General features: G+C 38.9%; 3 protein-coding genes and 1 long non-coding RNA gene across 4 annotated transcripts; 3 read left to right on the top strand and 1 right to left on the bottom strand.

Annotated features, from left to right (window-relative positions):
- The first annotated feature begins 303 nt into the window (after positions 1-303).
- On the top strand, positions 304-5,137 carry LOC111265588 (putative lipid scramblase CLPTM1). Its single transcript, XM_022842395.2, has one exon. The coding sequence runs from the start codon at positions 763-765 to the stop codon at positions 2,800-2,802; it is 2,040 nt and encodes a 679-aa protein (XP_022698130.1). The 5' UTR covers positions 304-762; the 3' UTR covers positions 2,803-5,137.
- Positions 5,138-10,239: 5,102 nt separating this feature from the next.
- On the bottom strand, positions 10,240-14,172 carry LOC111265587 (uncharacterized). The gene is made up of 2 exons (XR_002683531.2): positions 12,846-14,172; positions 10,240-11,716 (listed from the first exon to the last, which is right to left on the bottom strand). It is a non-coding gene; the product is annotated as an uncharacterized LOC111265587 (long non-coding RNA).
- A 165-nt stretch (positions 14,173-14,337) lies between these two features.
- LOC111265586 (alpha-2-macroglobulin receptor-associated protein) lies at positions 14,338-22,793 on the top strand. Its single transcript, XM_022842394.2, has 5 exons — positions 14,338-15,027; positions 18,290-18,550; positions 19,894-20,166; positions 21,373-21,560; positions 21,758-22,793. The coding sequence occupies exons 1-5, from the start codon at positions 14,704-14,706 to the stop codon at positions 21,912-21,914; spliced, it is 1,203 nt and encodes a 400-aa protein (XP_022698129.1). The 5' UTR covers positions 14,338-14,703; the 3' UTR covers positions 21,915-22,793.
- Positions 22,794-24,193: 1,400 nt separating this feature from the next.
- LOC111265585 (ATP synthase subunit s, mitochondrial) lies at positions 24,194-27,018 on the top strand. The gene is made up of 4 exons (XM_022842393.2): positions 24,194-24,374; positions 25,228-25,326; positions 25,774-25,961; positions 26,378-27,018. The coding sequence occupies exons 1-4, from the start codon at positions 24,372-24,374 to the stop codon at positions 26,904-26,906; spliced, it is 819 nt and encodes a 272-aa protein (XP_022698128.1). The 5' UTR covers positions 24,194-24,371; the 3' UTR covers positions 26,907-27,018.
- The last annotated feature ends 462 nt before the right edge of the window (positions 27,019-27,480 follow it).

The raw sequence follows: 27,480 nt of genomic DNA, 5'->3' as shown, positions 1-27,480 counted from the left end.
TACGATATTGCAATAGGAATTGCGCACTTATCGTGAATCTGACACTCAATAAGTAGCGCCTAATTGTTAATCATCGTAAACTATTTGGCATTGTAGCTTTGAACCGCTAATCCTACAAATTAAGACAAAGTCAAAGATTACTTTTTATTTGAATACAAGGGACCACTGGCAGAGCGCCGCTGAATATGCGCAGGCACTCGCAAAACAGCACGCAGCTTTAAGCAGGCGCGCGATTTCGAGTTACCGTCTCGTACCTGCTGATGTTCGAAGAGAGAGCCGGCGGTCGACGTCTCCATGGAGATAGCTGGTACTATTAGCAGCCAGGATGAGGGAGCTGTGTGAGTAGTAGGAGTGGTGTAGCAAATACTTTCTGCTGCAAACGTCAGCCACTCAGTATAATAATAGATGATAGCAATATAATAATAATAATCAGGAAATAATTTGACTGAGCAGAAACGCACGGCGAGGCCCGTGCTGTTAGTGTTGTCGGCAGCTATACGTGTTGCCGATGTGACAAACAACTCCAAGTGACTGACTACCGCAAGCGAGCAGTTACACTGCAAGTCTCTCGTGGCCCACCCCAGCGGCTCGTACGTGCTGGTTGTAAATACGAGCTGGTCGTCACGGGACCTCTGAAACTGAATTCGGGCGACACCGGTAGCGATAGCAGTGAGAAAGCACGGAGTGAAAAGGTACCAACTGAACCTGTTTTCTATCTCGTAATAGTGAGGTGCAACGCGTTAGCATTGATAGATTGCTGATATGGCAGAAGGAGTACGGGCACTCGAGCCCTCATCTCCGGCCAACGGCAGTGGGGCACGGCAGTCTGCGGGACAAGGGGAACAAGCCCCTGCCGGGCAGATGGTGCTGACTAATGATGCTCAAGGTGGCGTTGCGGGTAATGAGGCGACTGCCGACGGTGGAGGTGGCGACGACCAGCAGCAACAACTGCAACCACAGCAGCAGGGTACAACGATAGGTTCGGTGCTCAAGGGCCTTCTAATGCGCGCACTGATCATCTACTTGGTCAGCTCGTACTTCAAGCGAACGCCAGCTACCACGCAAAATGGCACGGCTAGCGGCGGTGGCTCTGTGCCCACGGTAGCGATGCAGGCCAGCTCGAATATCTGGAGCAATGGAACGCCTTTCGACCTCTACGTGTATGTCTCAGACGACGAACATAGCAACCTACACTTTAAAAATCCTAATGCATTGCTGTGGAAACAGGAAAACCTTGTCTATGGAGACTGGAGTTCAGGGCCGAACTTTGATGGGCTGTTCTATTTTAATGGCTCATTTAAACCGACCGATAAGATGATCAATAACGGCACGATCTTTTTTCATGTGTACACAGTGCTATCCGGAAAAAGTCCTGATCCAAGCCAGCCGAACTTTCTCCAGGAACAAGTAATTCATCGGTCGAGACAACTGAACAAATTCAAGAAAAAAGTGTACAAAAGGACCCATAACCTGCTTACTGGTGAGACTGAGCAATCGGTCGAGGATCAACAGAAAGCCGAATTGACGACCTTTGAGATTTTGTCCATGTGGCATCCAAATCTAACAATTAACATTGTCGATGACCACACTGCCTGGGTACAGGGCAAAGTGCCGAAACCTCTCGACGAGTATGTTGAGTTTGATCCGCATGAAAATAAGTATTATCCCATCCTATACCTCAACGACTATTGGAATCTCAATAAGGATTACTACCCAATCAACGAAACGACGCAAACCCTGCCAGTATTTTTTACATTTCAACCGATGACTCTGTTCAAATGGCAGCTGTATGTGGCTCAGTCGATGCGTAAATCTATGGTGTCCTGGATGATGGTCGGGACAGACGAGGCTACAGAAGACCAGGACGCCCTTAAGGAGGCTCTACTTGATACGAATCCGTATCTACTGGGCATGACTGTGGTCGTCAGCCTAGTGCATTCCGTATTTGAATTCCTAGCATTCAAGAACGATATTCAGTTCTGGAAAGAACGTAAATCTCTCGAGGGATTGTCGGTTCGATCGGTGTTCTTCAATGTCTTCCAATCTCTAATTGTATTACTGTACATTCTTGATAACGACACAAATCCCGTTGTGAAGTTCTCCGTCTTTGCTGGCATGTGCATTGAGTGTTGGAAAGTCAAAAAGGTGGTTAACATCAGAATCGATCGCGAAACACGATCCGTGTTTGGTCTCTTGCCACTCAAAATTCACTTTGAAGACAAGGGAACCTATGTGGAATCGTCCACCAAAGAATATGACGAAATGGCCTTCAAATACCTCGGTGTTGCACTGTTCCCTTTAATTGTCGGCTACTGCGGGTATTCACTTATGTACCATGAGCACAAGGGTTGGTATTCGTTTATCGTTTCGATGGTGTATGGGTTTTTGTTGACGTTCGGCTTTATCATGATGACACCACAGCTATTCATTAATTACAAGCTCAAGTCGGTAGCGCACCTGCCCTGGCGTATGCTGAGTTATAAATTCCTCAACACGTTCATTGATGACATTTTCGCGTTCGTCATCAAGATGCCAATGATGTACAGAATCGGTTGTTTCCGTGACGACATCGTATTTCTGATTTATCTGTACCAGCGATGGATTTACCGGGTGGATCCGAGGCGCATCAACGAATTTGGAACCAGCGCCGAAGATGAGCAAAAGAGACAGAAAGGTGCTATTATACAGCAGGACACAACGGAATCTGCACAAACTGTATCAGGAGAAGCCAACAGCAGTAAAGCAGCAGTACCCACATCAACATCGAGTTCAGCGTCCAAAAGTCGACCTAAACAGGACTAGTCCTTGCATAATGCACCCAGATGATTCACTAAGCATAAAAATACTGTTATAAAATAACAAAGAACTAACTGAAGACAAAGCTTCTCAAGAAAAGTGTAAAAATATCTCGCTAAAAAATGATCCACAGAGTTCGAATTATGGTAGATTGTTTCTTCAGTCGTTCTAGCATTCTCTGTCATTTGTTTCTTCAGTCGTTCTAGCATTCTCTGTCATTTTCTTCCTTGATCAGCTTTCCGGAGATTTATTTTTCGGCTTTAGAAAAGAAACCGAAGGGTGAGATTCGTGAAGATTTTTGCGTGCTGAGGCAATTGCAGTGGAAGGCGAGCTAAAACGTCGAGCATCGGCAGGAAAATAGGTATACGGAGTACTTTAGGACAAAATGTCCTAAGTGAACAAGAATAAAGGGTATAAATAGCAAGTAATTCATGAAGTGTTTGGAGTAAAAAGCTGGATTTGTTGAGGAGGAATATAATTACCAATTATACATTATAACCTTATTAAAATGATGGGAGTGATACCAAAGACACGATAGCTGTTAAAAGTGTGCCTACTAGATTTAGTAGATGTGTCTCGCGTCCAATAAGTTTCTTATACGATGACAGTGTAATAGCCATATTAAGAATATAATGAGATTAACAATATTGGTTAAGAACGCTGAGATGTGCATGCAACCTGACAGAAGCTGCATCTACGAAAAGTTGTACAGCGTTGTTTCTAACTATTATACTTATACTAAAAATAAGAAAGGTGCGTGTAGGAGATTATACATTGCAAAAAAAATTTAAAAGAGCCGCAAAGAGCCAGAAAATAAATAACAAAATTTTTATTGAATCATTTGACCAGCTCTACAATATCTGATAGTTAAAGTGGTAACATAGACTTCGAATGCTAGCTTGTATAATTGATATATCGTCGGCGCAAAAAATATCAGTTCTACCCAAAAAATATATATTTTATTGTCGAATCAAGAAATTGCTTAACGTTTCTGATTTATAGTACTTGCAGATAGACTAGCTGGAACTGTTCGAACAGTAAAAATATCATGGATGATAGAGAAACTAGCAGTATATAAATAGCACTTTTTAGCGGGGGTCGAGTTAAGACAGTGCTTTATAATAGTCATGATGATAGCAATATGCTAAGTAAATATAAACTATGATAATTGCATTATTATTTTAACTTAATGCGCCTGTTTGCACTTGTGAGTTGAACTTGCTCCACATAATGGTTATTACCGTATCCGATTTTATAACCGATTATGATAACGGTATTCAGTTTACTGAAAATCGCAATCGACAAGTGATACTTCAATGTGTCTTCAAATTTCAGGTCGGAATATCATACGTTCATTAACCCTTTATCGTGTGTTAGTCTTCACTTATCGCACGCGGTGTTATGAATGGACACAATCTGAACAATTACACAAGTTGCGCGCTATTCATCGTCGCCTCGCGAAGTCAGACCAGTCAGGCTAATCACTTTGTTTTTCTCGAAAAACTAGCTACTATGCGTAGAAGTAAAAAAAAAAAATACGAGATAGGTTCATGCATGGTACGGCAGCGACACAGCTGCTAGACTGTCGCGAACCATGAAGTATTGGCTGTAGCTCGATACCGCAGTGAGAGCATAGGTTTATTTGTTGATAGGCAGTATGAGTTCGGTTGCTTGTTGCAGTGAGACGTTCAAACGGTAGTACATGTGTCCTTGATCAGATAAACGTACACACACCCTTCCAGCCTATTTGCATCTAAGGTAGCCAGTGTACAATTGAATAGCTTGGCGTTGGTCTTCTTGAGCAAGAAGCGAAGAACGGGAAAGGCGCTACGGGCCCACTGATTAGTTATAACTAGTAGTGGAGTAATAGTTGGTGACCGACGGGCAGTTTCAAATTTTAGTGCATTTATCAGCAACTATGGTGGGTACGTAGACACATAGCATGGGATACCCTTCAGTAAAACGCCTAGCGCGGTCCGCCGAAGATTTTCGCATGTTCTAGAGTGTCCCGTTTCTATTTAACGTCTATGTGCGATAGGAATAGCGCGAGGAATATAATCGAAAATTGGATTTGCTGCAGAGGTGAAAACTGGGCGTTTGAAAAAAAAGACTAAACGAACGGAAGAAATGAGAAGAATCGTTTCATGACCAAACAGTACTGTACTGCATAAACAAAAACAATACGATGTGATAATGTCAATGACCATTGTAGGGTTATATCTGTGTGTATGCGTGGGTGTAGATCGGGCTGAAGTATGTTTTCTCAATATACATGTGGCAATACGTATCGATTTGTTTTTGAATAAACAGATACTATATGGTGTTTAATATAAAAAACGAACTAATTGTTGTGCTCATTTTTGGCTAGTATATGTCGAATGTGTGAGGAAGCTAGTGCGAAATTTTGTTCCATTCTGGCGCTGCCTTTTAACTACTAAGTGATGCTGGCTTGCACCTAAGCGATGCCCATGCCAGCTGACAAAAAGCTGCACTACAAATGCGTGGTAGCTTTGCATAAAAGGTCTATTATCGGTAACTGGCGAAAGGAATGACCATCTATTTGCACAAATAGATTTCTATTAGAATAGATCAGCTTGGATAACCACTGCTGAGCGCAAATCGAAAACATTTGAATATTTTGCGTATGATAATGCACAGATCTTCTACGTCTCTCTATTACCGATGATATATTCAAGCGCAGTCTTCAAATAGTTTTTATAACTTCTGGGTCATTAATCCATGCACCAGATGATTCTCAATTGCGTTTGGAATCGGAACACCAACAAGATGCGGTACGGAAGTTGGCGTTGTTTAATTAATTTTGAAATTGATTGGGAACGGAACGTTTATCGAGCCATACATCCGGATGATTTTACCCACGCTAAGCGTTGATCAGAGATTCTGCTTTATAATTATGATACGTGCTAGATTTCATTTGCTAAAAAAGGTGCTTGGTTAAGCTCTAAATTTAAATTGTAAATAAAGTAAGGAGTAATTAATTCACAAAAGAAAAAGATGTAGAAGAACTTAATTATATTGCATTTTTTTGTTAACTTCTGTAGCCGAGAGCATAGTAGATATGGTGGGCACATTTGATTCAAGACAAAACATACCAGTTATGTTTCAATGTTGCATTTTTATTGCCTGCTAATTTTAGATATAGGTTTTGACCTGGGTTCAAAGCCAGACCCCGTGTATCTACACGGTTCATTTCGTGCTGGGAGCCGGCCGGTCATCTGTCTGTCTGATGGAATTATGCCTAAGGGTAATACCGGACGTAAAACTTTATAGAGGTGGGATCACTTTGACTGCGTATATTAAATGTCATTGGCTGATATATAAGTCCGATTAAGTCTTATGGTGTATAGATATAGCTATTTATGATAAAAATAAGAGAGTTGTATAGTAGCAGCAGTAATGATAATAGTATTCCTGCAGTGCTTCTTCAGAAAAACATCATAGACGAAAAGCCTGCTATTTTGAACTAATTATAGTCCCGTGCAATACCTTCCATGCATGACCCATTACGCAGTTGAACACTATAGCTTTGATGTAGCCTTCGTAGTAGTAGATGTAGAGAGCCCGATTGCGTAAAAAAAGCACTTGAATTATTACCCAAATAGTTGTTATATATTTTGTAACAGTTTTTTAGAGATAAATGAACTCTCCAATCGCATCAATACGGATCTTGTGTCTTACAGTGCGATGTAACCATGATGATGGACAAACATTTGACGATTGTATAGCGGTTGTCAGCTACCTACCCGAGTTAGATGAGATGTCGGCTGTCAAGCCTGACGCAATATGAATAAGAATATAGATCTGTGCTTTGCATCCTCAAGCAGACGTAATGCAAGTTAGTTGCTTGCTAGGGCGGCAAACGCATTATACTTTTAGCACTCGATAATTATTCCAATCAATACAGTTAGGAAAAAACGCATTTAACAACAACTTCGCGGTCTCAAACGGTTTACACTAATATCACATGTTACACAAGTTTCTGCCACGTCCATTCGTCGACGCTCATCTGCATGCCGATCGATTATGAAATACTCATCTGTGAAGAACTTCTATGGGTCCATTAAAGTTCTGTTTTTATAGTGGTTGGCATGTAAATGTAGACAATGAAAAGCTAAGATGCATCGACAATACACTTTCCCGTGCCTCGGCTACAAACTTGTTGTGCTTTAAAATTGACACCTTACTGTGACAGAGGATCTAACAAATACAAAATGGAAACAACAATATCTGATTATGTTCAGAGCAACCTTTCACTTAAATTGTACTGGAAGAACCATTGCGGAAGCTTCGAACGGATATAGAAATTGCCAGCAAACTTTGCAGACAAAGATTAGAGAAAGTGGTTTCTGATATAGTTTATTTCTATAGGCTGGTCAACATGAAAATGTGTGTACAGTTCACCTAAAAACGTGTGGAAAAGGTGGGTATGGGTGAGAGTTTCGTGTGGATTTATTATGAATGTATATGAATTATGGAACACAGAAATAGCACACGTTGTTTCCGTTTTATCTACTTACACTTTAGAAACTTCGTCTCATAGTAGTTTGCGCCGTATAGTAGAAATGGCGCAATCTCTGGTTCTAAAAGCTTGTGTTATTAAGTAGCTTTATGTAGCACTCAATGAAGCTACGACAACCGAAAGCGCTTTTGCACTTCGCAAATCGACGTAGAGGCCTCGCAGCATCATGTGGAGTGCTGTGGAGATCGTTTCAAGATGATCTCGAAGGTTGAATCTGAGGCCTTTTAAATCCGCTTTCTGCGGTATTCATTGTCTTCTACGATACGCACGGCGGCGTAATCTGTTTCCATCTATTTTATCCATACATGATCACAATACTTGATACGCGTACGTGCATAAGTAAGAATATCTTCTAGATTCGTATATCGATAGCGTCAAACAACAGATCACACAGAAGACTGAGATGTTAGTGAAGCTCGAATTTTTTCCTCAACCTGGCGAAAGGACCTATATTGCCAAATCAGTCGTATATTTTTTCGGCACAGAGAAAGACTCTATTTTTCACTGTAGCTCTTTGAGAAAAAAGCCAGTTATCGCTTTATGGAGGTGGGGATGTCAACCAAAAAGTACCATTAGCAATATGCTAGTTATTTGATAGTTTTGATGAAATTGCTCCAGAATACTGTTGTATACCAATAATTGCTGCAAATACGGACAACTGTAGTACTGCTGGCTGTAGTCACTCTTAAGTACGTCATGATGGAAGTATTGTACCAAAGTTTTTTGTGACCTTTCTCGGCATACATGCGCCAGCATATGTTCACAAGGCTGGATTCGGATGCGGTGCGTAATCTTTCTAGCGCTATATTTTCGTACGTTGATGACTGAAGGGTTACGGTTTACCTTTTTATAAAAACGTCGACCTTTAGCTGTATTTGCACCAGTTAGTAGCGTAATGACGTCGGTCTAAAAGCTTACCAAAGAACACTATCGGTGCTCGGTCTTTTGCCATTCAATGTTCCCCTTAAAGACGGAAGGCCTTACGTGAAACTGTCCGACGAGCAAATTGACAACGGCCCTCGAGTACTGCGGTATCTCGTTTTTGCCTCTTACCGTCGCACAATGTCTGTGTTCGTCGATGTTTCGCGGGTTCGAAAACTGATTTCCATGGTTGGCTCAGCTCTCCAATCGGAAACGAGTCTCGGTATAACCGACCAGCATTAGCTTATAAAGGGCTTTACGATAGGGTCCTTATAAAAGCAATTTAGAGAAACTATGTAACTACGCTAATAAAATAGAAATTACTGTGTTTATAAGCTTTCTGTCGCTCGTGTTTACGCCGGAAAACTGGACAGTACGTTAATTACCCCATACTAAATCACTCTTCCTGATAAGAGTAAAGAGTATAGGGATATTAAACATAGGTGAGGTGAGCAGTGAGTTTAATACCTACAAAAAACAATCTCAGAGCAATTTTGTTTAAATATCGAACATGTTGCGAGTTACTTTAGAACGCGTTCCGGAACGAAAAATCTCAGGTGTTCTGTTCGTTGCCGTACCTTTGATAAAGCAGTTTTTTCCAGTGTAGCATCCAAAGGGCACTAATGAAACATCCATCAAAGGCACGTTATGGGGTTCATAGATACAGCAGAAAAATAGACACGTTCTTCTGTACAATTTGTAAACAAAATACTTTTCATGTATTTTACCTTCTGTATGAATTTATCCACGCGACTTAACGTGCCTAGCACTGTCTGTCGTTTGGTTTCACGAGTACAGTTTTATTTAACGAACAAAGCTCTCTACCCTACACAAAGTGGAAATTCCTGCTAAGGTTCTATATTCCATTGATAAGCAAACGCTCGCTTCACCCAGTGTAGAAGTACGAGTTTATTTGCCAGCTTGTACAGCATATGCGATTGAGACCGGCGGGCTTCTTTCTAAGCAATGCAAACATATCAACTTTGAACTACTACGATTATTTCTTCATATAATTATAGTTTTATTTAGACGAATGAAACCCTATGCTTAAACCGATGTATTAACGAATTTAGATTCTCTGAATATTCAATTAGTTTGCCGAATTTCGCCTTTCAGATATTTCCGTCTAGCAATTATTATGAGAGATTCGTACTTATATACGTCATGGAATCGTATTTTGTAATGGATATGAAAGCGCTCAAGGCGCCTTCATTGTGTAACATACAACTCGAACTAGCGTGAATACCCATGTTGCGTGTTACGGGTGCCAACTCTTACTAAGCAGCGCAACTTGTCGTAAATAACCAACAATTGAGTGTCTGGGTAATAGACCGGAAAGCGTTTTATAGAATTTGTGAGATGGCGCCGTTACAGATATTGTAGATTCTCCTTACACGTTCCACCCTTAACCAACTACTACCATACCAATTCATGGAGAGTACACTTTTTACAATGGCCTATTTGCCCACGATTCATAGCTACCTCAATGATAATACTATTCACTCGCTTAATATACTGCAGTAATGTGCAAGCACATAGTTATGTGAACCATTATTATATATATATATATATATATATATATATATATAGGTATATTAAGGAAACAAACTAAGGAAAAGATTATAGCTATGGGTAAATTAAATCTCAAAAGATATTTCGAAGATGAATGTCAGAAGATTGTTTGTTAACTAAATGTTCATATAGAGATGAAATCACAATGCCGATCCATAGGTCTGGTGGAAAAAGTCCATCTAAGGTCAATTGTTAAACGTTCTAGTTAGGACAAATGCTTGATGCCTGCACCGATAAGGTACTTTCGATGACTTAATCTTTCGATAATAAAAGTAGTCGAAAAAACTTGAAAAAAGAAAATGCATAATGGCTAGAAAATGTAAGGGAAAGCCTTGGTGAAAGTATATCTGCTGAACTATTTGGTGGAGTCAATATTCATTCTTGCAATGTTTGGCCAAGAATAAAGAAGATTTTTTTCATAGATACAAATGTTTATTACAAATCAAATTTTGCATTAAATTTTTAACTGCTTTGTGGCGAATATCGTACAAGTGCATACGTGCAGGTTTGTTTATAAAATATTGATTTTTTTCATATAATCACACTGCTTCTACTACATTCCTCTATTTTCCTTATGTATATATATATATAAGGAAATCCAATGCATGCTTCATCTGTACGCGAATTATCGATGTTCTCTATTAGGGTAACGGCTACCTAAATGGGTACTAAAAATTAAAAACGTGCATACGTTATATGAATACATTAGCCTAGTACTATTAGCCGACAGCGTTACAGGATATAGGTTGTGTAGAGTAGCGGTATCTTGCACTTAGGATTAATGTCGTGTAAATACAGTTCCTGGAAAGATTGTCACGATGTCAACGTTCTACGGAGAACGTATTCTAATCAAAAACAAATTAGTTAGAGCATCAACGAGGGAGAACAGATTTAATTTAAATTTGTTCTTCTCAGCGCAATGGCTCGTCTAGAAACTAAAGTCGCCCTCTCATTTCCATTTGTTGTACAATATTATTTTTGAAATCGTATGAAATACAGAGAAATCTAATAAAAAAAAAAAAAAGAAAAAAAAAGAAACACAAAATATTAATGATGGTAGACGTAAACAAATTTATAAAGCGATATATGGCATGAAAGAATTGTATCCCGCTCATGTCTGTTAAGAGCTACCCTGTCTGCAAATCTATAGACTAATTTCGCCTGGCCGGCCAAACAAAAACAGGGCAAAATGTACTGATTTTCACAATGGTGATTTAAATTAGTGCTAGCGTTAGAATGTCCGCTTGGAGTGTACTTCTCATTTCGCCCAACGATGTAGAGGCCAATCACGTACTCTTTCAATAGATAAAATCATTATGCGCTTTATATGGGCTCCACATCACGAATTTGAATTGATTCTATGTGTTTTCAGAGCAAAGGACGTTTTTCTTTTCCTTTGTTTATTCAAACATATGTTTCCTTGGATGTAATCGCGTACCGGTGTACGGTTCACCTGGACCATTTGGAGATTATTCTTGTTCAGTTAAGCGCGCGGAGAGCGTTGTTCTTTACAACATACGCATTTAGAATCCGATTGTAGCTATATCCAAAAAGTAAACCCCCTGAATATATGATTTAACTTATATGTAGACAATTTGAAACGATGCAAACTACATTTTGCGATACCTCCAGTTCCATTCAGTCCTGCAATAGTGATAGTATCAGCAGTTTTCAATCGCAGAATTTCCTTCTTGCACGGTTTTCGAATGCTAAAGAAGAACTGTGCTTAACCCCGTATACATATATGTGCATATATTGGATGAGTCGTAGATATTGCAGCAAGTTGTATAACCCCCGTAACTTGTATCGATGAAATAATTGGATTAGCTCTTCACGAGCTGCATAAATGCATTGTTGTGCACCTAAATTGTGATGTTGTTCGGGTTCCTAGGATAGAGTAAGGTAAAGTTGTTAGTAAAGGCTTAGAGTTCTCTTGATTTGAACAAGATGTTGAAACGAAAATAATACACTGTAATCTGTCACGTAGAAGACCGACATCTCTTAAAAGACTAATGGTGTTTGTGAGAGATGCTTGAGTTAGAACATTTAAATTTTTGCCGGCTAAGCCAAAGGCTTATTTCAAAAATAACTATACAGTAATGGCTCAATTAATTTTTTTCTTTTTAATGATTTTTAGGATGTACCTTCACAAGCATTTTAAGTATGTACCTATTTTACATGTGTCTTCAGAAAATGTTACGTAAACAAGTTTTTGTAGCGAAAGGTTGATACGTTCAAATTATATTGGTTAGTCTCATCAAACGACCTTTATAAGTCTCCGAGTAACTCCTATGCAAAACGGTATGTATAGTGCTAGCGATATATACGGGACATTTGCCGATAGCTTGAGCAGATAGCACTTTGCGACCAAGGGAAAGCATAGTATGCGGCTTTGTAGCAACGGCTAGCGCTGAACTATAATCCAATAGTATCAACGCCTAGCTATTAGTAAATATCTGACAAGAAATGCATTCTTTTAGGCGCAGGACATTGGTATATTTCTATTTTTGCCTTAAATTAAATTCGGCGATCAAAAAAAGGCGACAGAGAAGCTCAGAAGCGTTCTAACTAAGAAAAGGGGACTAGACAATATTTCATATTTCCCAACTGTCACGTTTCTAGGTCCCGTCAGAGTTAGCTTTTCTCAGTGTGGATTATAATCGCATTTCTTACTTTAGGCATTGCACATGTCTCCTGTTTCCTGGCGGAACCCCAGTTCCCGATGCTAACGGTCAATAGTAATAACTAACAACAGTAACTAGAGTAATGCAACCGAAGCGGGGAACGCATAGTTTGATTCTTCGAGTACGTTTTTCTTTTTATGCGTGGAAGATTGTTTTGGTCCTCTTTTCAGACTAGACAAACCATGGAAACCACCCAAAATACGATCACCGTCAAATGTGATTTGGATGAAGTGTTCCATTTCCGCTGGAATGGAAGACCCCTCGTGACATTTTTCTTATAAGAAATGAACCGTTAGTGCCTTTTCTTCATGTTTCCATTACCTGATTCTTACCTCCTTTTGCATAGCATTAGTTTTTTCTCACACAAGCGATCCTTTATAGGTAAACGCAAATGTCGAATTATCCGGTGTGTTCCAGAGCATTTTTGAATCAACCAAGCATTTGTATCTTGTTTACGAGATCTTTCCCTTGGCATCCAAAACTTAATTGCTAGTGTCATTTTGCGTGGCAATAGGTACCGCTGCTGACACCATACAGATCACGCTGCCCTGACAAAAACCAGTTTATGTAAGTGACTGCTGCAAGAGTACTAACACATGAGCAAATTTCAACATAAATTTTCAAATTTCGACAAGTAAATACATAGCAATGTTATACTGAGAGTGCGATATCTGGCCCTCTCGATCTGGCCTTCATCGACAGCTGAGCAGAAGGTGTGGTACCACTACTGGAAGAAGTAATTACACGCAAAATTGCTTGCTTTGCCAGCTGCAAGAACAAGCAATACATACATCAGAAATCACCGAAATCATAAATATAGATGGCACGCTACTTCTACTGTTACCACTAGCAATAATGCGCATTGGAGTACTAAGAACAAACCCTATGTATTATATAAAATGCTAGTGATAAATTATACCCACATAGTTGTTGAAAATCAAGTGGTACACGTGCACTGGTTTAGTCAGAATGATGCATTTGTAGGGCTCATCGCTATAAAATAATCTTATCCGTTATAAAGCTCTGTTTTCGGTTTCGAAAATTTAAAAACCTCAAGTCCAAGCTTTGTCAACATTTGTCAACAAGAGTAGAGTTTTAAAGTGAGATGATCTATGTATTCTTTATCATATCTTTGTTAATCATCGCGTCGTTACCATGCAAATGAGGCCTTGTGGTTACGGTTGAGCTTATCGCCTAAGTGAGTTGAGCAGGATCTGGTGCCTCTATTTCAGAGTACATTTGGAATATTCAATTGCGAAAACAGCACCTTATCACATTGTAATGTACACCACGACAACATAATTTATGAGTGAATGTTCAAGTTCTTGGCCTTTTAGGTTGTTAAATCATTGCCATCAGAGTTCATCACAAACTGGATACTTTCAATTTCTAATACAGCCATGAATTTCAAAATGTATTCGTTTTGTACTGAGTTGAGGAACAGTTCAGCTGTTTTTGACATTAATAATGATAATGACTGGCGAGGATGAACATTAAAAACAAAAACTCTTTAAATGTTCATAAATTTCATAGATGCATTACTCGCATTTTCTCTGTAGTCGCGCTTTTGACTAATCACCGGAACCAAGTTATTTCTCCCGACGAATTCGAAATGAACTCGCGAAGTTCTGTTGCCATTCTCTCGAGTGCTGCTCAGCTTCTTTCGCGTGCGAAAAATTTAAACGGTGGCGCCCACGTCGATCGGAGAGAGAGACAGCGAGGCCGACGACGAATCAGGTAGCGAGCAACATGACACATGCAGAGCGGTTGGGCAACGTTTACCTGTGTTGATGCCTGTGTCTGCGTGCATCGACAAATCCCTTTTCGGCGCATTGGTCATTAGCAGATACGCGTTTTTCCTTGCACTAGCAGCGCGACGACCAAAGCTCAGAAGTCGCCGCATGTTTAAAACGTGTGGCGCTGACGTATTCGCATGTTCTATCGGTGACTGCATGGTGGTCGGTGTTCATTGAAGTACACAATGAAAGTGAGCGCCATTTCCTGCTGGAGAAGGTGTACTGCTTAACCTTTCGACTATACGACGACACGTCAAACAGTGAACAGCACGCGTCAGCAATTCTGTTAGATTAATGTTTTAACAGAAGTTATCCTACAGGACGCTAGAAGAGTGTCGACTGTTGCAACAGCACCGACAACAATACTGTTTGGCGAAATCAGTGGCGGGCCAAAATGAGACTGCTGATAGTGATTTGCTTAGTCTTAACTACGATTGAGTGTGCCGCAGCCGGCAGTGGCGGAAAGAAAAAAGAATTCAGCAAGTACTCGAAGGAGGCTAATGAAAAGCTACGACCCCATCACGATCCTAACAAACTGAAACGTGCTACCAGTCACAATAGAAATGCTAACGGTGAAAATGATACCGCCGTAACTGGGAGACCAGCGGAGAACAGCTCGACGGATGGTTATGACGGGCCACCAAAAAACTATTCGACATCAACTGAACGTCTGTTCCGAATGCAGAAAATTCAGAATATTTGGCAGAAAGGCCAAAAGGTAACTATTTAAAGAGATATTACTTTGCATGTGAGCTATATCGTTGAAAGGCTGCAGTCAATAATAGAGCAGGTGGCACTGGCAGTTGACCTATGTTGGCATTCATTCTTGACATCCTCAGGAGTTTTGAGTCGTTTCTAAATGAAGATTGGTCGTCACAGTTCAGTATCGTGTGTCACTTGCTTGCTACCTGTAGAGCTCGCTGTTACCTTTAATGACTAGATTACATTCTGTTCCTTCATGTATACATCTTACATAGATATATGCTACTATCTTGAATTGAGAGTTTCTTATAGTTCCCTTACAAATTGCCTATTTAAGTGTTTATTTTACAAAATAATATATTGCCTTTTGGTAACTGGGTAAATCGAGATATCATAGTCTTGTTGGGTTCAGGGAACGCCTACTTTAGGACGAACGTTATGGCAGTCTCGGCTGAACAGTGGAATCCCTAGCTTTCCACCGCTCGGCAACGACTATATTATGCATATATTTTGAATTTCTACTCAGTACAGTGTACACGATAGGTAATTGTGCAATTACGCAAGTCAGACATCTCTTTGAAGCTATATGCTTGTAACTGTGTAACGAATACGTGTAAGCTGTGACTTATCGAGTGTAAGCGTATATTTTCAATTATAAGCTTCTTGTTACTAATGAGATTCGTTGGCCGGTGCTAATTACGTCCAGTTCGATTACGCGGGCTCATGTCTATCCAACCGCCAGATGTAGCCTGTCGTTTGTTGCGTGAGACTCGGTCTACTCGAGCGACATTAACTTCTAAAAATGATCAACAATAACAGAGTCAATCAGCAAGATTTTAAGATCATAGGCTTATCAAACTTCCAATTGAAAATGGATACTTAAGCAATATAAATTAGGGCGCACGTTCACACGTAAAACTACGATTTTTATGTACGTTGTCAGTGAAAGACGTCTTTTACGTGATCACACAACGTACTTGACAGTGGTCATACGCATGCCTTGCTTCTTGAGAATCCAGCCAAGTTTTTCCGCAATCCTGCATAGCATAGAATTCCACTAAATATATTAGATCTGATGTAACCTGACTTTGAAGTAGAACAGAAGGCTCCGGGTCTGCTGTTACAACATATACAAGGCTACTATATAACTAGTGTCCGTGTGGCTTTCGTACTAACGACACGTGCCCAATCTCGTTTATTTGTCTCAAAACATTTTCCAATGCTTTTCTAAATTTAGTTTAAGTTAGTGCCTTAAAACCGAATTCGGTCATTTTCATATATTTCTATTGACGGGTTTATCCGACGCTCTTGGCCTAAGAAGTTCTGCGTTTATTGCGACAAACCAGGGACTGACTTAAACTTAGAACCTGACCTGTTGGTTCTCAGAGTCGACCTATTATAATTCTGATGTTACTACTATTTTAAAATATATTCGTTTCAAAATATGAAAAATACATTCTTACCAGACGAAAAAAACAATAAATACTAGAATCCTTGTTGGAGACAGGTTTCTATTTGTATACGTGAAAGAATTATTTTTTGCGCGTTGTGCACCGGAACGTAATCAGTTTAAATACTTCTCAATCTTGCTTATTCCTATACAATATATTTCTCTCGTTTTTGATATGGAAGGACAAATTGCCGTTGATTTCGATCAGCAAGCCACCGCACGACGCCGTTAGACACACCCACAGCTCACCGTTAATAAACCTCTCGTAGCTTTTTTTAGAGGTGCTGACGTGACAGAAAAAGGTGTGAAGTAGTTTTTGCTCTCCAACGTTACTCAATCACTCACTCTCACACACACACACACACAGCACGCTTTCTAAAGCAACCCGCAGGATCGGATACATATCCGCTAAATTTTGCCGAATGGATCAAGGCATAAAATAGAAGCTAGTGTAGTCCCCTTCTCTCAGCCGCACATGCTCAGGCGAAAACCGACTTCTGATCTTGGTTCTCTGCAGACTGAGCTTTTTAAAAGCAACATCGACGTTCCTCTAACGCGCCTAGCTGAATTATTATGGAAGATTATGCTAGAAAGCCCGGCGTCGTCATTCAGAAGCAAACCACAGTAGCATCTTATGATGAATCATCGGCCAATTTGGCTTAGTGCAGCCTTTTCCAGCTCTTTTCTTGACGGAAAGATGAGATTGTCGGATAGGCTGCGCGCCGCCTCTTTCGCCTTTAAATCGCAGGATGCTAAACGATCGAATCTACAAACCAGTCGAGGTGTACACAATATTCTCGTGATAAATCGAAACTCTAGCTTGTCCATGTCGTACGACTGATTTGGCTTTTAGTTTTTCTCACTGTTTTGTCCACAATTATAAATTACCACCCTCTTTTGTGATACATTACGATTATTGTCTCTGCGGTCATGTAGGAAGAGTTAGTATATTTATTTAATTGGGGTGCAAGCACGTGGTATAATCCGTATAGGTTTCATTTATAATAGTTGGGTAATATTTACTACGGCAGAGTTATTAGTATGATTGCGTATTAACTAACGTAGACGTAAGTGCTTGGCATAAATCTTCCACTATCACTATCAAACACATACGGGTTCCGACTTCACATGGCTTTTACTGTATATATATATATATATATGTATATATAAGGTCCTTTTAATCAAAATTGAAAACCCAAAAACTAGAATTTGGTTTCTTGTATCGATAGGATTTCATCGATAAGAAATGTAAGAGTATCTCATTGACTGTTATACTAGATTTTTACTTAGTAGTTGTTCACTAGACTTTAACTAGATGAAACTGCATGAAACGATAGATGATATCTATCATTGAAAACACGTTCACATACAATACGTATTTGGGCGAATCTCATTTTCAACAAGCTGTTATTAACACCTTCATAGTGAATGGCTTGCCTCCCTAATTGCGATCACCTGTGTGACACCTGGTGATTATTGCCATTTACAAAATAGAGATCGGATCCTATAGCTGCCAGATTTTTTGCGTATTATTATTTATTACAATGCTGCACGATGTTTAGGCAAACAAAGCAAAAAAAAAAAGACAAACAGGCCCATGATACTTTCTCGACTTGATTCTGTTTTAAGAAAACGTCTTACTTAAAAAATTTTACTTAAAGCTGCAAAATAATGGTTTCGTTAATTTGCATTTATACTCGATGTTGCTCGGCCTTTAAAAGACAAACATTCTCGCTGCTAAAGTACGCTGTCCCTGAAGATAGATCGCAGCCAAAACGATAGACCTATTAACACAGGAACGTGTTTCATTTTTGAACAATTAACACAGATACTGAACGAGATGAAATTGAAAGCGCTGTTTCATGACCTCAAAACTCACGACAAACGCGAGGTAGAGTTCAAGAAGATTAAGGCGCGGGGCAAGGACAAGGATGGCTTGCAAGAGGCAGGTCTAAGAGCCCAGTTATCTGCCATAGTGGAGAGCTATGGTTTGTTAGGAAGTTTTCCCGAGCACGAAGTTCGTGCGGAGGACGGCTTTCAGATTGACCGCATGTTCAAGGATAAGAAACTTAATAAGCTGTGGAACAAGGTAAGCAAACATGTAGTAGAATCATGTCAAACTTGTAGCTTTTAGGTGAGTAGTTTCACCTTGTACGATACAAAATAATAGCATATGTTGCCAGCACAGGTAGAGAAACTTTTTTTTTGGAAAAGACAAGATTATATTTCTTAAAACATACCATTTTTCTGATTTTTTTTAAAGTTTTGGTTTTCACCAAATCTTATCGTTGCTCTGTTTTATATATACATATATATGACTGGTCACTAGATCTCCCTTCTAACTTGTCTAAGTTTTTACTGAGTAGCGCTCAAGATGTATCTGGTCTAGCATGGCCATGGTGGAAGACGACACCTCTTCTGTTCACTAGCTCCGGTCGTTTTTTGTCAATGAATTGCTCTAAACCTATTAGTTGTTGATAGTAGAGGCTTTAGTCACGTATCAGACAGAAACGGTTCGTAACGCACAATTCTTTTATAATACCACTAAATACATCGCTTTTTTTGGCGGGCTTTCTCACAGATCGCAGAGAACGCTTAATTCTTTTAAACATTTTTGTCGTATGTAATCTACTTTTCAAATTCCGTAATCAATTGCCTTAAAAATGATACAATTTCATTGCGTTTCTGTGAAGTTTCGCCAAGAAAAGGTAACCAAGTAATTCCCTTGCCTCACTTCGTGTGGCTTCCAAACACCAAGCTTTTTTTATGGCTAGTACTCTTCGAATAGTCGAAACCTGTTTGATAATAGATCTTTACGTGTTTAGCTATGGTACGGCTCTTGACACGCTGGTCTCCCATAATAATTTCATAAACTTTTTCTGTGACCAGTCAACCACTATGAGGAGCATCTTTCTCATCGAGATTTCTAGAACGAGAGTGATGGAAGCACTTTTACTTCTTCCGATAATGTAACTTGACCATGAACAGTACAAATGTTTCTATGTGCCTGGACAGCATTTACGTTTATCGTAACCAGATTGTAAAAGATAGTGAGTTCTTGCAGAAATTGCACACATCTTCAAAGCGCTCTATCTTAAATCTAGTCAAATTTATTCAAAGACACGTCATTAGTTTTAGTAAGTATACTACGGTGAAGCCTCAGGGAAGCCTCAGTTTTCAAACAACACCAACGTCAACACGACTTTATCGGAGATCCATAAATTTCAAGCCAAGCAAGCTGACAAATTGTTAGTACTTTTTTTTTACCCACTTAATACTAGCTGTTCAAAATAACTATGCAAACGTTGACGCCATCAATTTGTTGAAATCTTTCCTGTAGATCTTCGGGCCCGTTTGCGAGGTTAAGCTTTTCGTAGATTTTTCTTTTTTCACTTTTGTTTGGTAGCTTCACATTATGCTTTGTTCCAACAGATTGAGGAAGCTGGTCTTGATGAAAAAGAAATGAAGATTCTCAAAGAAGAACTTGAACATCATCAAACGAAGGTCGACCAGTACTACGCTTTTGTGGATAACTTGCATGAACGAAGAGAGAAGACCTCAGAGGTAGAAAACTCTGTAGAACATTTTCTTGAAGACGAAGTAGTAACAGGCGAGCATGACCAAAAGAAAAAGAATTTAAGAGGAAAAGATCGAGTAAAGAACAAAAGTATTTCTAATGAAAATGAAAGCCAACGAATAGAAAAGGTACGTATTTAAGTTTGAATATTTTTAAATATGAACGATGTACGGTAGGAGGTTAGCTCTGGATGAATCGGCCACCCTAAGGACTGTGGTATAATCTAGTCGCTGAAACAGAAAACGCCTAGCGCAGATAGATGTTTAGCAATTATATTCGTGTTTCTACAGGATAAAGTCACAAATCAGCAAGAAATCTACTCTAGCATGAAGGATTTTGCCCTACAATGAATCGGCAAAGATAACAATGCGTTTTTGATTGCGCCATAAATAATAATCTAATCGAACTGATAATGGTTTCATTTGTAAGTAAGTGCCTACTTTCCGAGCCTGTATAGTCATATATTAAAATGATGGAAATCGATTCTGGAAAGATAAATAGTAAATAAATATTTTTAAATGACTCTAAAACTTAGTTTTGCAATTCGCAAGGAGCTCATGCACTACTGTTCACTCGGCCAGCTTTGGTCGCAGATTCACTATTATCCCTATGAGTCCGTAGCGCATAAAAGGGTGTCCAATCTATCCTCAACTAGCACTCTGTCTGGTAAATACAACGCCGATTATTTACTTGCTTTATATATATTAACTTTCATCTTATAATTTTTTCTGTGAAGATATTAACTAGGTCAACCGCTATGTAACGGATCTTCGAGCTGGATGAAAACAATAAACAGTTCATGTGACAGTGTAATGGGCAAAGTGTTTGCTCGTTAAACTTAGGACACGTAGCCGTATAGGTTTAGATCTGGGCGTAGACACACTTTCGTTTTGTGCTGAGAGTCAGAATTCTGAAATAGTGCCTAACAGGTCAAGTACCGGACATAAATAAAGCACGAACATTTTTCTCACATGATGAATGCCTTAATTTCCAATGAGACAGTGTCAATGATTCAAAACGTTCTATCATCCAAGTCAATAAAAGCTAACTGTTTAGCCTTAACTAGATTTTTAGGGTTAATTTCAATATCTACCAGGCGTTAGTTTAGTGGACTCGGCGAAGGCAGTTACAATGTACGAGTTCAATGTACGACAAATGCGAAACAAAATTTAGCTGATTTCAACTGCCAGAAAAGTGGTAAGATCAGCATCAGTTCGAATGTAAAAATTCTAGGGATGATTATTTAAACTGTGCTTGCTATGTTACACAAAATAACTATCAGTGGAAGCACTAACTAGACTTATTGGTTCCTTTCTCGCAAAATCGTTTCACAGATTCGTGTGAAGCACCTGGAATTGAAAGATGACTTCGACACTTTGGCCGATAAAGTGAGAGCCAAGCTCAGTGAACAAGAATTCACTAATGCAAAAGCTGTGAGGCTCTGGGAAATGGCCAAGAGAGCTGATTTTACCAAAGAAGAACTCAGCTCGCTTCGTGCAGAATTGAATCATTTCGAACACAGGTATACATTTTGAGAGTTTTCAAATGGACCCGTCTGATTGTCACAAACAGACACATCATTATAAGACACTATTATCAGTTAAATGTAACGGCTAATGAAAACCGGACGCCCTGTAAACAGATATATGGTGGTCCAGACAATTTTTTTACGACGTCGACGAAAAATCATGAAATGAAGCTAATTTACGTATTTTTTAGGATGAACAAGCTGCATTATTTCACAAGCGAACTCGAATCGAAACAGAATCCCGACGAAGCAAGACCACTAAAGAACAAGGTTGCGGAACTTCAACATAAGATTGAGAAGATTCACAATGAACTGCGGGGCAGAATTGCACGACGAACTGAGCTCTGATGGTAATTTATACCGGCATTTTACCACCATAGGGGCATCGTAGATAACCATATTCTTTGACATCGCAGTGCTTAGATTAGACGAAAAATATTAGCCGAAATATGTTTCGGCTTTCGAGATATGATCGAGTTGTTCCGATCTTGTCCAAATGACAACGGTTGCTTCCCTCCGGTCGTGTAACAATAAAGAACTGAAAAAAGATCAGTATTGACAACAGTCAGTACTGCTAAGCAGAGGTAGATTTATTTTTGTTTTTAAAGACCAATATTTAAGCTAAGAGTTTACATTATCATTGCTAATATTCAACGCGAAGTTATATGCATATGTGTTAACGTGAGTGACTGACTGACTGACTGACTGACTGACTGATTCGTTCCATGAATTACGTGCCAGAAAAACGTGGCAAAGTCTGTTCGTGGCATTGCTCAAAAACAAAGCTTAACGGGTGCTTAAATTGGCTATATTAGCTTGGATACATTGCCAAATTTACGGTGATATAGTAAACGAAAATTGGCTATATGATATTGAACAATATGTAATCATTTACATAATAAGAATGAAGAGAAACTTAATCTAATGTTATCAGTACTATGTGTGCGTTTTAACATTAGAATTTAACTATATAGAAAAACAACGTCATCATTTTAGTATGTAAGCACATATGTATACAAAAATACCGAAATATAGACAAATGTTATTGAGCTAGTTGGTGTTTATTTATTCAATGTTTCATATTGCTGTTACCTGCAGACCTGCACAAAACAGAAGACGATTTCATAAACAGATGCTATATTTGAGCTGAAACAAACTCTATATAAACAAACGGCGACCAATAATGTATAAAGAAAAATAAATAAAAGGAACGTGAGTAATGGTTAATTATAAACTCTGTTTAATTTGCGAACTAGTTTACACGCGGTTATTCGCTGGATCTATGCGAACAAGTTATTTTCACCTACCTTGTCATTCATTTTTAGTTCTGTCTAAATTGTCAGACCAAATTACAACACTTACATATCTTGTTTTGCTTTCACATGTGTGCTTTACGTTAAACAGCCTTATACATAAACGAATTTTTAAACGGTTGTCACAGCATATCCTATTAGACCCGAATAAAACTCACTGCTATCAGTTAAATATGTAGAATTAGCCCAAAATCCCAAAAAATAATATAAGAACGGGCGGGCCGCACTATAATTATTTCTAGTAAAGCAAGCGAGACCTGAATTATTTTTAATTTGTTTCTATTCGCGCTTCCATGCTAAATAGTGTTTCATAACGTACATGCTAATTTCCGGTAGTGCTTCAGCAATAATTAGCAACTCGTGGTAAGCGTATTGGTAGTTTGTATATTGTCAAATTTATTCGCACGACTTTTTTGAAATTGTACGCTGAACAACTAATCACAGATTGTTACACGGATTACAAACAACTAGAACTGTGAAGCTTATGAGGCCCAAGAAGACAAAGTTATATCATAAACAGAGAAACAACAAGCGATAAATATCGTTTGAACATCGGTCGCTGTACCAATACTAAGGTGTTTCTATATGTACAAAGTTGCATGTCTGTAATAATTCCAGAGAAAATTATGGGGCGTTCGGAGAATTGTGCTCAAAGTTTCAGTTCATAAGAGAACTTCTTATTTTTGGTCTTTTTTCTTTAGTAGGCACGTGGTTTGGGAAAGCCCAATGAGGTAAGTTTAAGCGTTACCTTCACCGAGCTTCGCATACTTTCGCATAAATTTGGGTTAAATCAAGTCAAAACATTGCGTATCTGACGCGGATCATGTTGTGCTTTATTTTTACATGAAATTGTATTCGAGCAATGTTTTGGCTTTCCCGGGGGTTTCTCAACATGTTAGTAAACAAATCGATTAAACTTGTTGGCGTAAGTGTAACATCAACAATTATAAATTAAAAGCTTCGGTTCTAATCTAACCTTTGCGTAAATCAGCATAGTACATTACACTAGAAGCTCTGGCAAAATAATTTAATAGTGATAGCAATAGTAATTAATGTTTAGTAGTTTACGAAACCAGGTTTTGATTGTTGCATAATAACGTTGGCTGAAAGCCGTGTGTGGGCAGTAGCGTTTGTAAACTCATTCGCTGTTGGCTTCGTTTAAGTATATTTGAGGATTACATTAAATGTTGTTTTTTTAAGCAAAAGTAGCTTTATACAATTTCGGTGCAATTCACGATACTTTGGCGCGATTTGAGGCGAAAGCAACCATCCCAAGACAGCCTCTAAAACTCGTGCGTGTCCTTTATTGACGTGCTGCAGCTGATCGCGAATTTCCTCACTAGAGTAGAGCGTAGAGCAGTGTTCGATGGGAACCTTTAGAGGAGTTCTGTGAAAAGTAGACATTATTTATAGATTATATAGTAGGGTGCTTGTGGTACTGACACGGTGCTGCACATTGGCCTGCCCACCGCTTGTACCTACTCATATAATAATGGTACGTTTTTTATGGATCGATTTTCTTTTTCTAGCTGGTTCTTTTTCTTTTAATACAGATAGACATAATATGTGCGTTTATTGCTATACAAATCCGCTCGAGGAATTTAACTCATCTATAGTGGCCATTCGCCAAGGTCGCTGACGGCTCTAGGAGATCCTCGGGTGTTATTCGATGTCGACAAACTATCTTTATCGCAAGCCAGTCTATCAGTAATTCTATGTCACGCGCGGTTTACGGACGAATAGCGCATAGCAAAACTACCGCAAGCACTCCATTTCAGTATAATCTGAAAAGCTGATAAGCTTATTTCTATTCAATTGGTCTTCTGATGACATAACTAGCAGCTTTCAATTAGGTCGAATAAATCATAGGTGTTATACTTTTAAAGAAGCTTAGCACGCACATCTTTAAAGCATTTCCCGAAATTGAATATTAGAAGATCAGACTACGCATGACATTGCACCACATCCTGTGACAAGATATTTTCCAGACCTAGTACAGCTTAATCCCTCTAATTTTCTAGTCATCACAAATTATACTTGCGATAATGTACTGCATTCATGCAAGACGGCAATTATCATTGTAAGGCATTGATTTCGAGAAAGTATGGCCGACTGCTTTACAAATAGTGATGTGCCAAATACGTAACCCTGGCACTGTCGAATTTGGCCTGTACGATACACAACAAAAAAAAAAATTCATAGAACAGATGTAACTTCATAGCACGTTAATGCGCTCGAACAGCCCTTACGGATCGGAAAAGCGTAATGCGTGTTAGATAGTTGTACATGAATTCATTTGCAATTGTAAACACTGGTTGATAACAGGCAATTCTTTTTCCAACTATTAGATGATTCGAACGGCTTGTCCTGTAAGCCTCGCGGGTTATCGAGCTTTTAGCTGGACGGTACCGCTTCTACAAGAAAGCATTCCACCGTGGCTCAACGAGGTTTGTTGAAGCAGCTCATTGAAGAGCGCTGCGGGGAGCAAACACAAATTAGATTTTGCGAGTTTCACTTTGATTTTTTTATTATTTTTTTAATATCAGATGCCAATTTGCTTCGGTTTGATGTTTTCCCTCATCATGCACTATTTGGCTAACTACATGTAAGGTGAATGCAATCAGAAAAAGATCGTCTCATTATTTTTCTATGAGATACGTTCAGTTTTGTAAGTATATTCGATTCGATAATTATAATGTAATTAAAAGGCGTGCAACGTGTATACTTTGATATGGCGTAGTTTTTACCCAGATCTCGCATTCCATGCAAATTTCTGTAAAACCAATAATAGGAGTAGTAATAAACAAATTCAAATATATAAATGGAATTTTATCGTAGTCATAATTAGATTTCAATCGACATCTGTGTTGCTGCTTTATTCCTTTCATTGTCAGAAATTACGAAACGAAGGCTATACCCATGATGAGATCAAGAAGTCTGGCGGCTGGTCATTGCTTAAGCAACAACATGCAATAAATCCGAATACCGTATTTAAGCTGCATAAAAATTACGACATCAGTTGGACGGGTTATAAAAATTATCGCCAAAAGGAAAAAATAGCAGAATTAATCAAGGATCAAGAGTAAGTGATACATAGGAACCTATTGAATGGCGAGTGTCTTCATATTTGCACATAACATAACGCATAGCCCGCATAATACTAGAAATATTATTATGACTTATAGCACCTGATAGCTGTATGAACAATCTTCCGGCTACTCGATTCAATATGAACATGCTCTGAAGCATTTCGTGAAATCCCTATACGTGTCAATAATAGTGTAATGAATATATCAAAAGATATTAAATTGCTAGGAAAAAAGAAAGCAGACGTTAAAAAAACTATTCTCTGCATACACGATCGTCGTCAGTTTTCCCAAAAGCTTTTACCTATCGTTTTTTGATTTTGAATTAAGAACATATTGGTCTATATATGTATATATAACTAAAAGCTGTGAATGTGTGCGTTCATTCTGTGGTTGTGGGTGTTTTTTCAAGATATGTTTACGACCGGTTCATGAAACTCGGAGGCGAGCTATCGGCCGCTGTGTTCCTTGTCCATCGAGGGGCTGCCGTCAGGTTTCACGGAAGAGATAAATGGTTTGCTGCCGATCCGGACTCTTACACGTACGATTTACCTTCTACATTTGTCCGGGATTGGAATATTGAGGCGATCGATATGCGTGATTTTCATATTATTCATAAAGGTTTCGAAAATCTTGCCCACTGCGAAAAATTGCGCTCACTTGCGTTAAGAAATCAGCCTTACGTAGACGACTGGTGTCTCGATTTTATCTCGGCGGTTTTTCATAGTACACTTGAGTTCCTCGATGTGTCAGGATGCCCGAATGTTACAGAAAAAGGTCTTAGCGTACTACATCGTTGTAGAAATCTCCGCGGTCTATATATGCGACATATGCCGAGAGTGAAGAACGCAGAGCTTTTGGCTATTCACCTTGAAGATGTCTTACCTAATGTCATCATCGAAGGCGTTGACTATTGGAACGCAGCCTCACCGGAGAATTGATTATGATTCGAGGGTTATATATCATTTGTATTATCATTATTATTACGATGTGTATGTTGAACAGTAGGTAAACAAAAATATATATTTAAGTTAAATAAAATTGTTAAATACATATACTTTGTAATAATATTTTTCATGCTTTTTAGATTTGTAAAAGAAACATTGATACATACATAGGTTCGGAGGTACCGATTCGCAACAAGCTCTATTGTCTCAATCAACTACTGTTCTCTTTATGTACAAATATTAGCTTTACGGAAAAAGTAAGTTATTATTCAAATACAATTTTTGATTAATGAAGTAGGTTAGGCCCTTTGTCGTTAGCTGGTGAAACATCCATTGTTAAGCTGAACTGAGTTTCGGCGCTTAAATTACAACGGGAAAGACCTTGGACGTATTCTTAACTCATATGATTAGTTCAATTTTGTTTTCATTAAATATTTGCAATATTTACTGCGGAATACTTCACAAAAAAAACGTTGTTAGGTTTATTCAAAAGAGATTTTGACTGACGTTACCTGTGCTCTATAATATTTCAATCCTAGCTTTATGAGACAGAAATAAGACATACCTG

This window comes from Varroa jacobsoni, unplaced genomic scaffold, assembly GCF_002532875.2.
Source record: "Varroa jacobsoni isolate VJ856 unplaced genomic scaffold, vjacob_1.0 scaffold_990, whole genome shotgun sequence".
NCBI lineage: Eukaryota > Metazoa > Arthropoda > Arachnida > Mesostigmata > Varroidae > Varroa > Varroa jacobsoni.
The sequence above is the reverse complement of the archived record's forward strand: the minus strand, read 5'-3'. Positions and strand labels throughout refer to the sequence as shown.

Excerpts from the sequence above, each read along its gene's own strand:
- LOC111265588 (XM_022842395.2), top strand. The coding sequence starts at position 763 with ATGGCAGAAGGAGTACGGGCACTCGAGCCCTCATCTCCGGCCAACGGC.
- LOC111265586 (XM_022842394.2), top strand. The coding sequence starts at position 14,704 with ATGAGACTGCTGATAGTGATTTGCTTAGTCTTAACTACGATTGAGTGT. Across the intron at positions 18,551-19,893 it reads TTAATAAGCTGTGGAACAAG|ATTGAGGAAGCTGGTCTTGA; the intron begins GTAAGCAAACAT and ends TTGTTCCAACAG. Across the intron at positions 20,167-21,372 it reads AAAGCCAACGAATAGAAAAG|ATTCGTGTGAAGCACCTGGA; the intron begins GTACGTATTTAA and ends ATCGTTTCACAG.
- LOC111265585 (XM_022842393.2), top strand. Across the intron at positions 25,327-25,773 it reads TTCCACCGTGGCTCAACGAG|AAATTACGAAACGAAGGCTA; the intron begins GTTTGTTGAAGC and ends TTTCATTGTCAG. Across the intron at positions 25,962-26,377 it reads GAATTAATCAAGGATCAAGA|ATATGTTTACGACCGGTTCA; the intron begins GTAAGTGATACA and ends TGTTTTTTCAAG.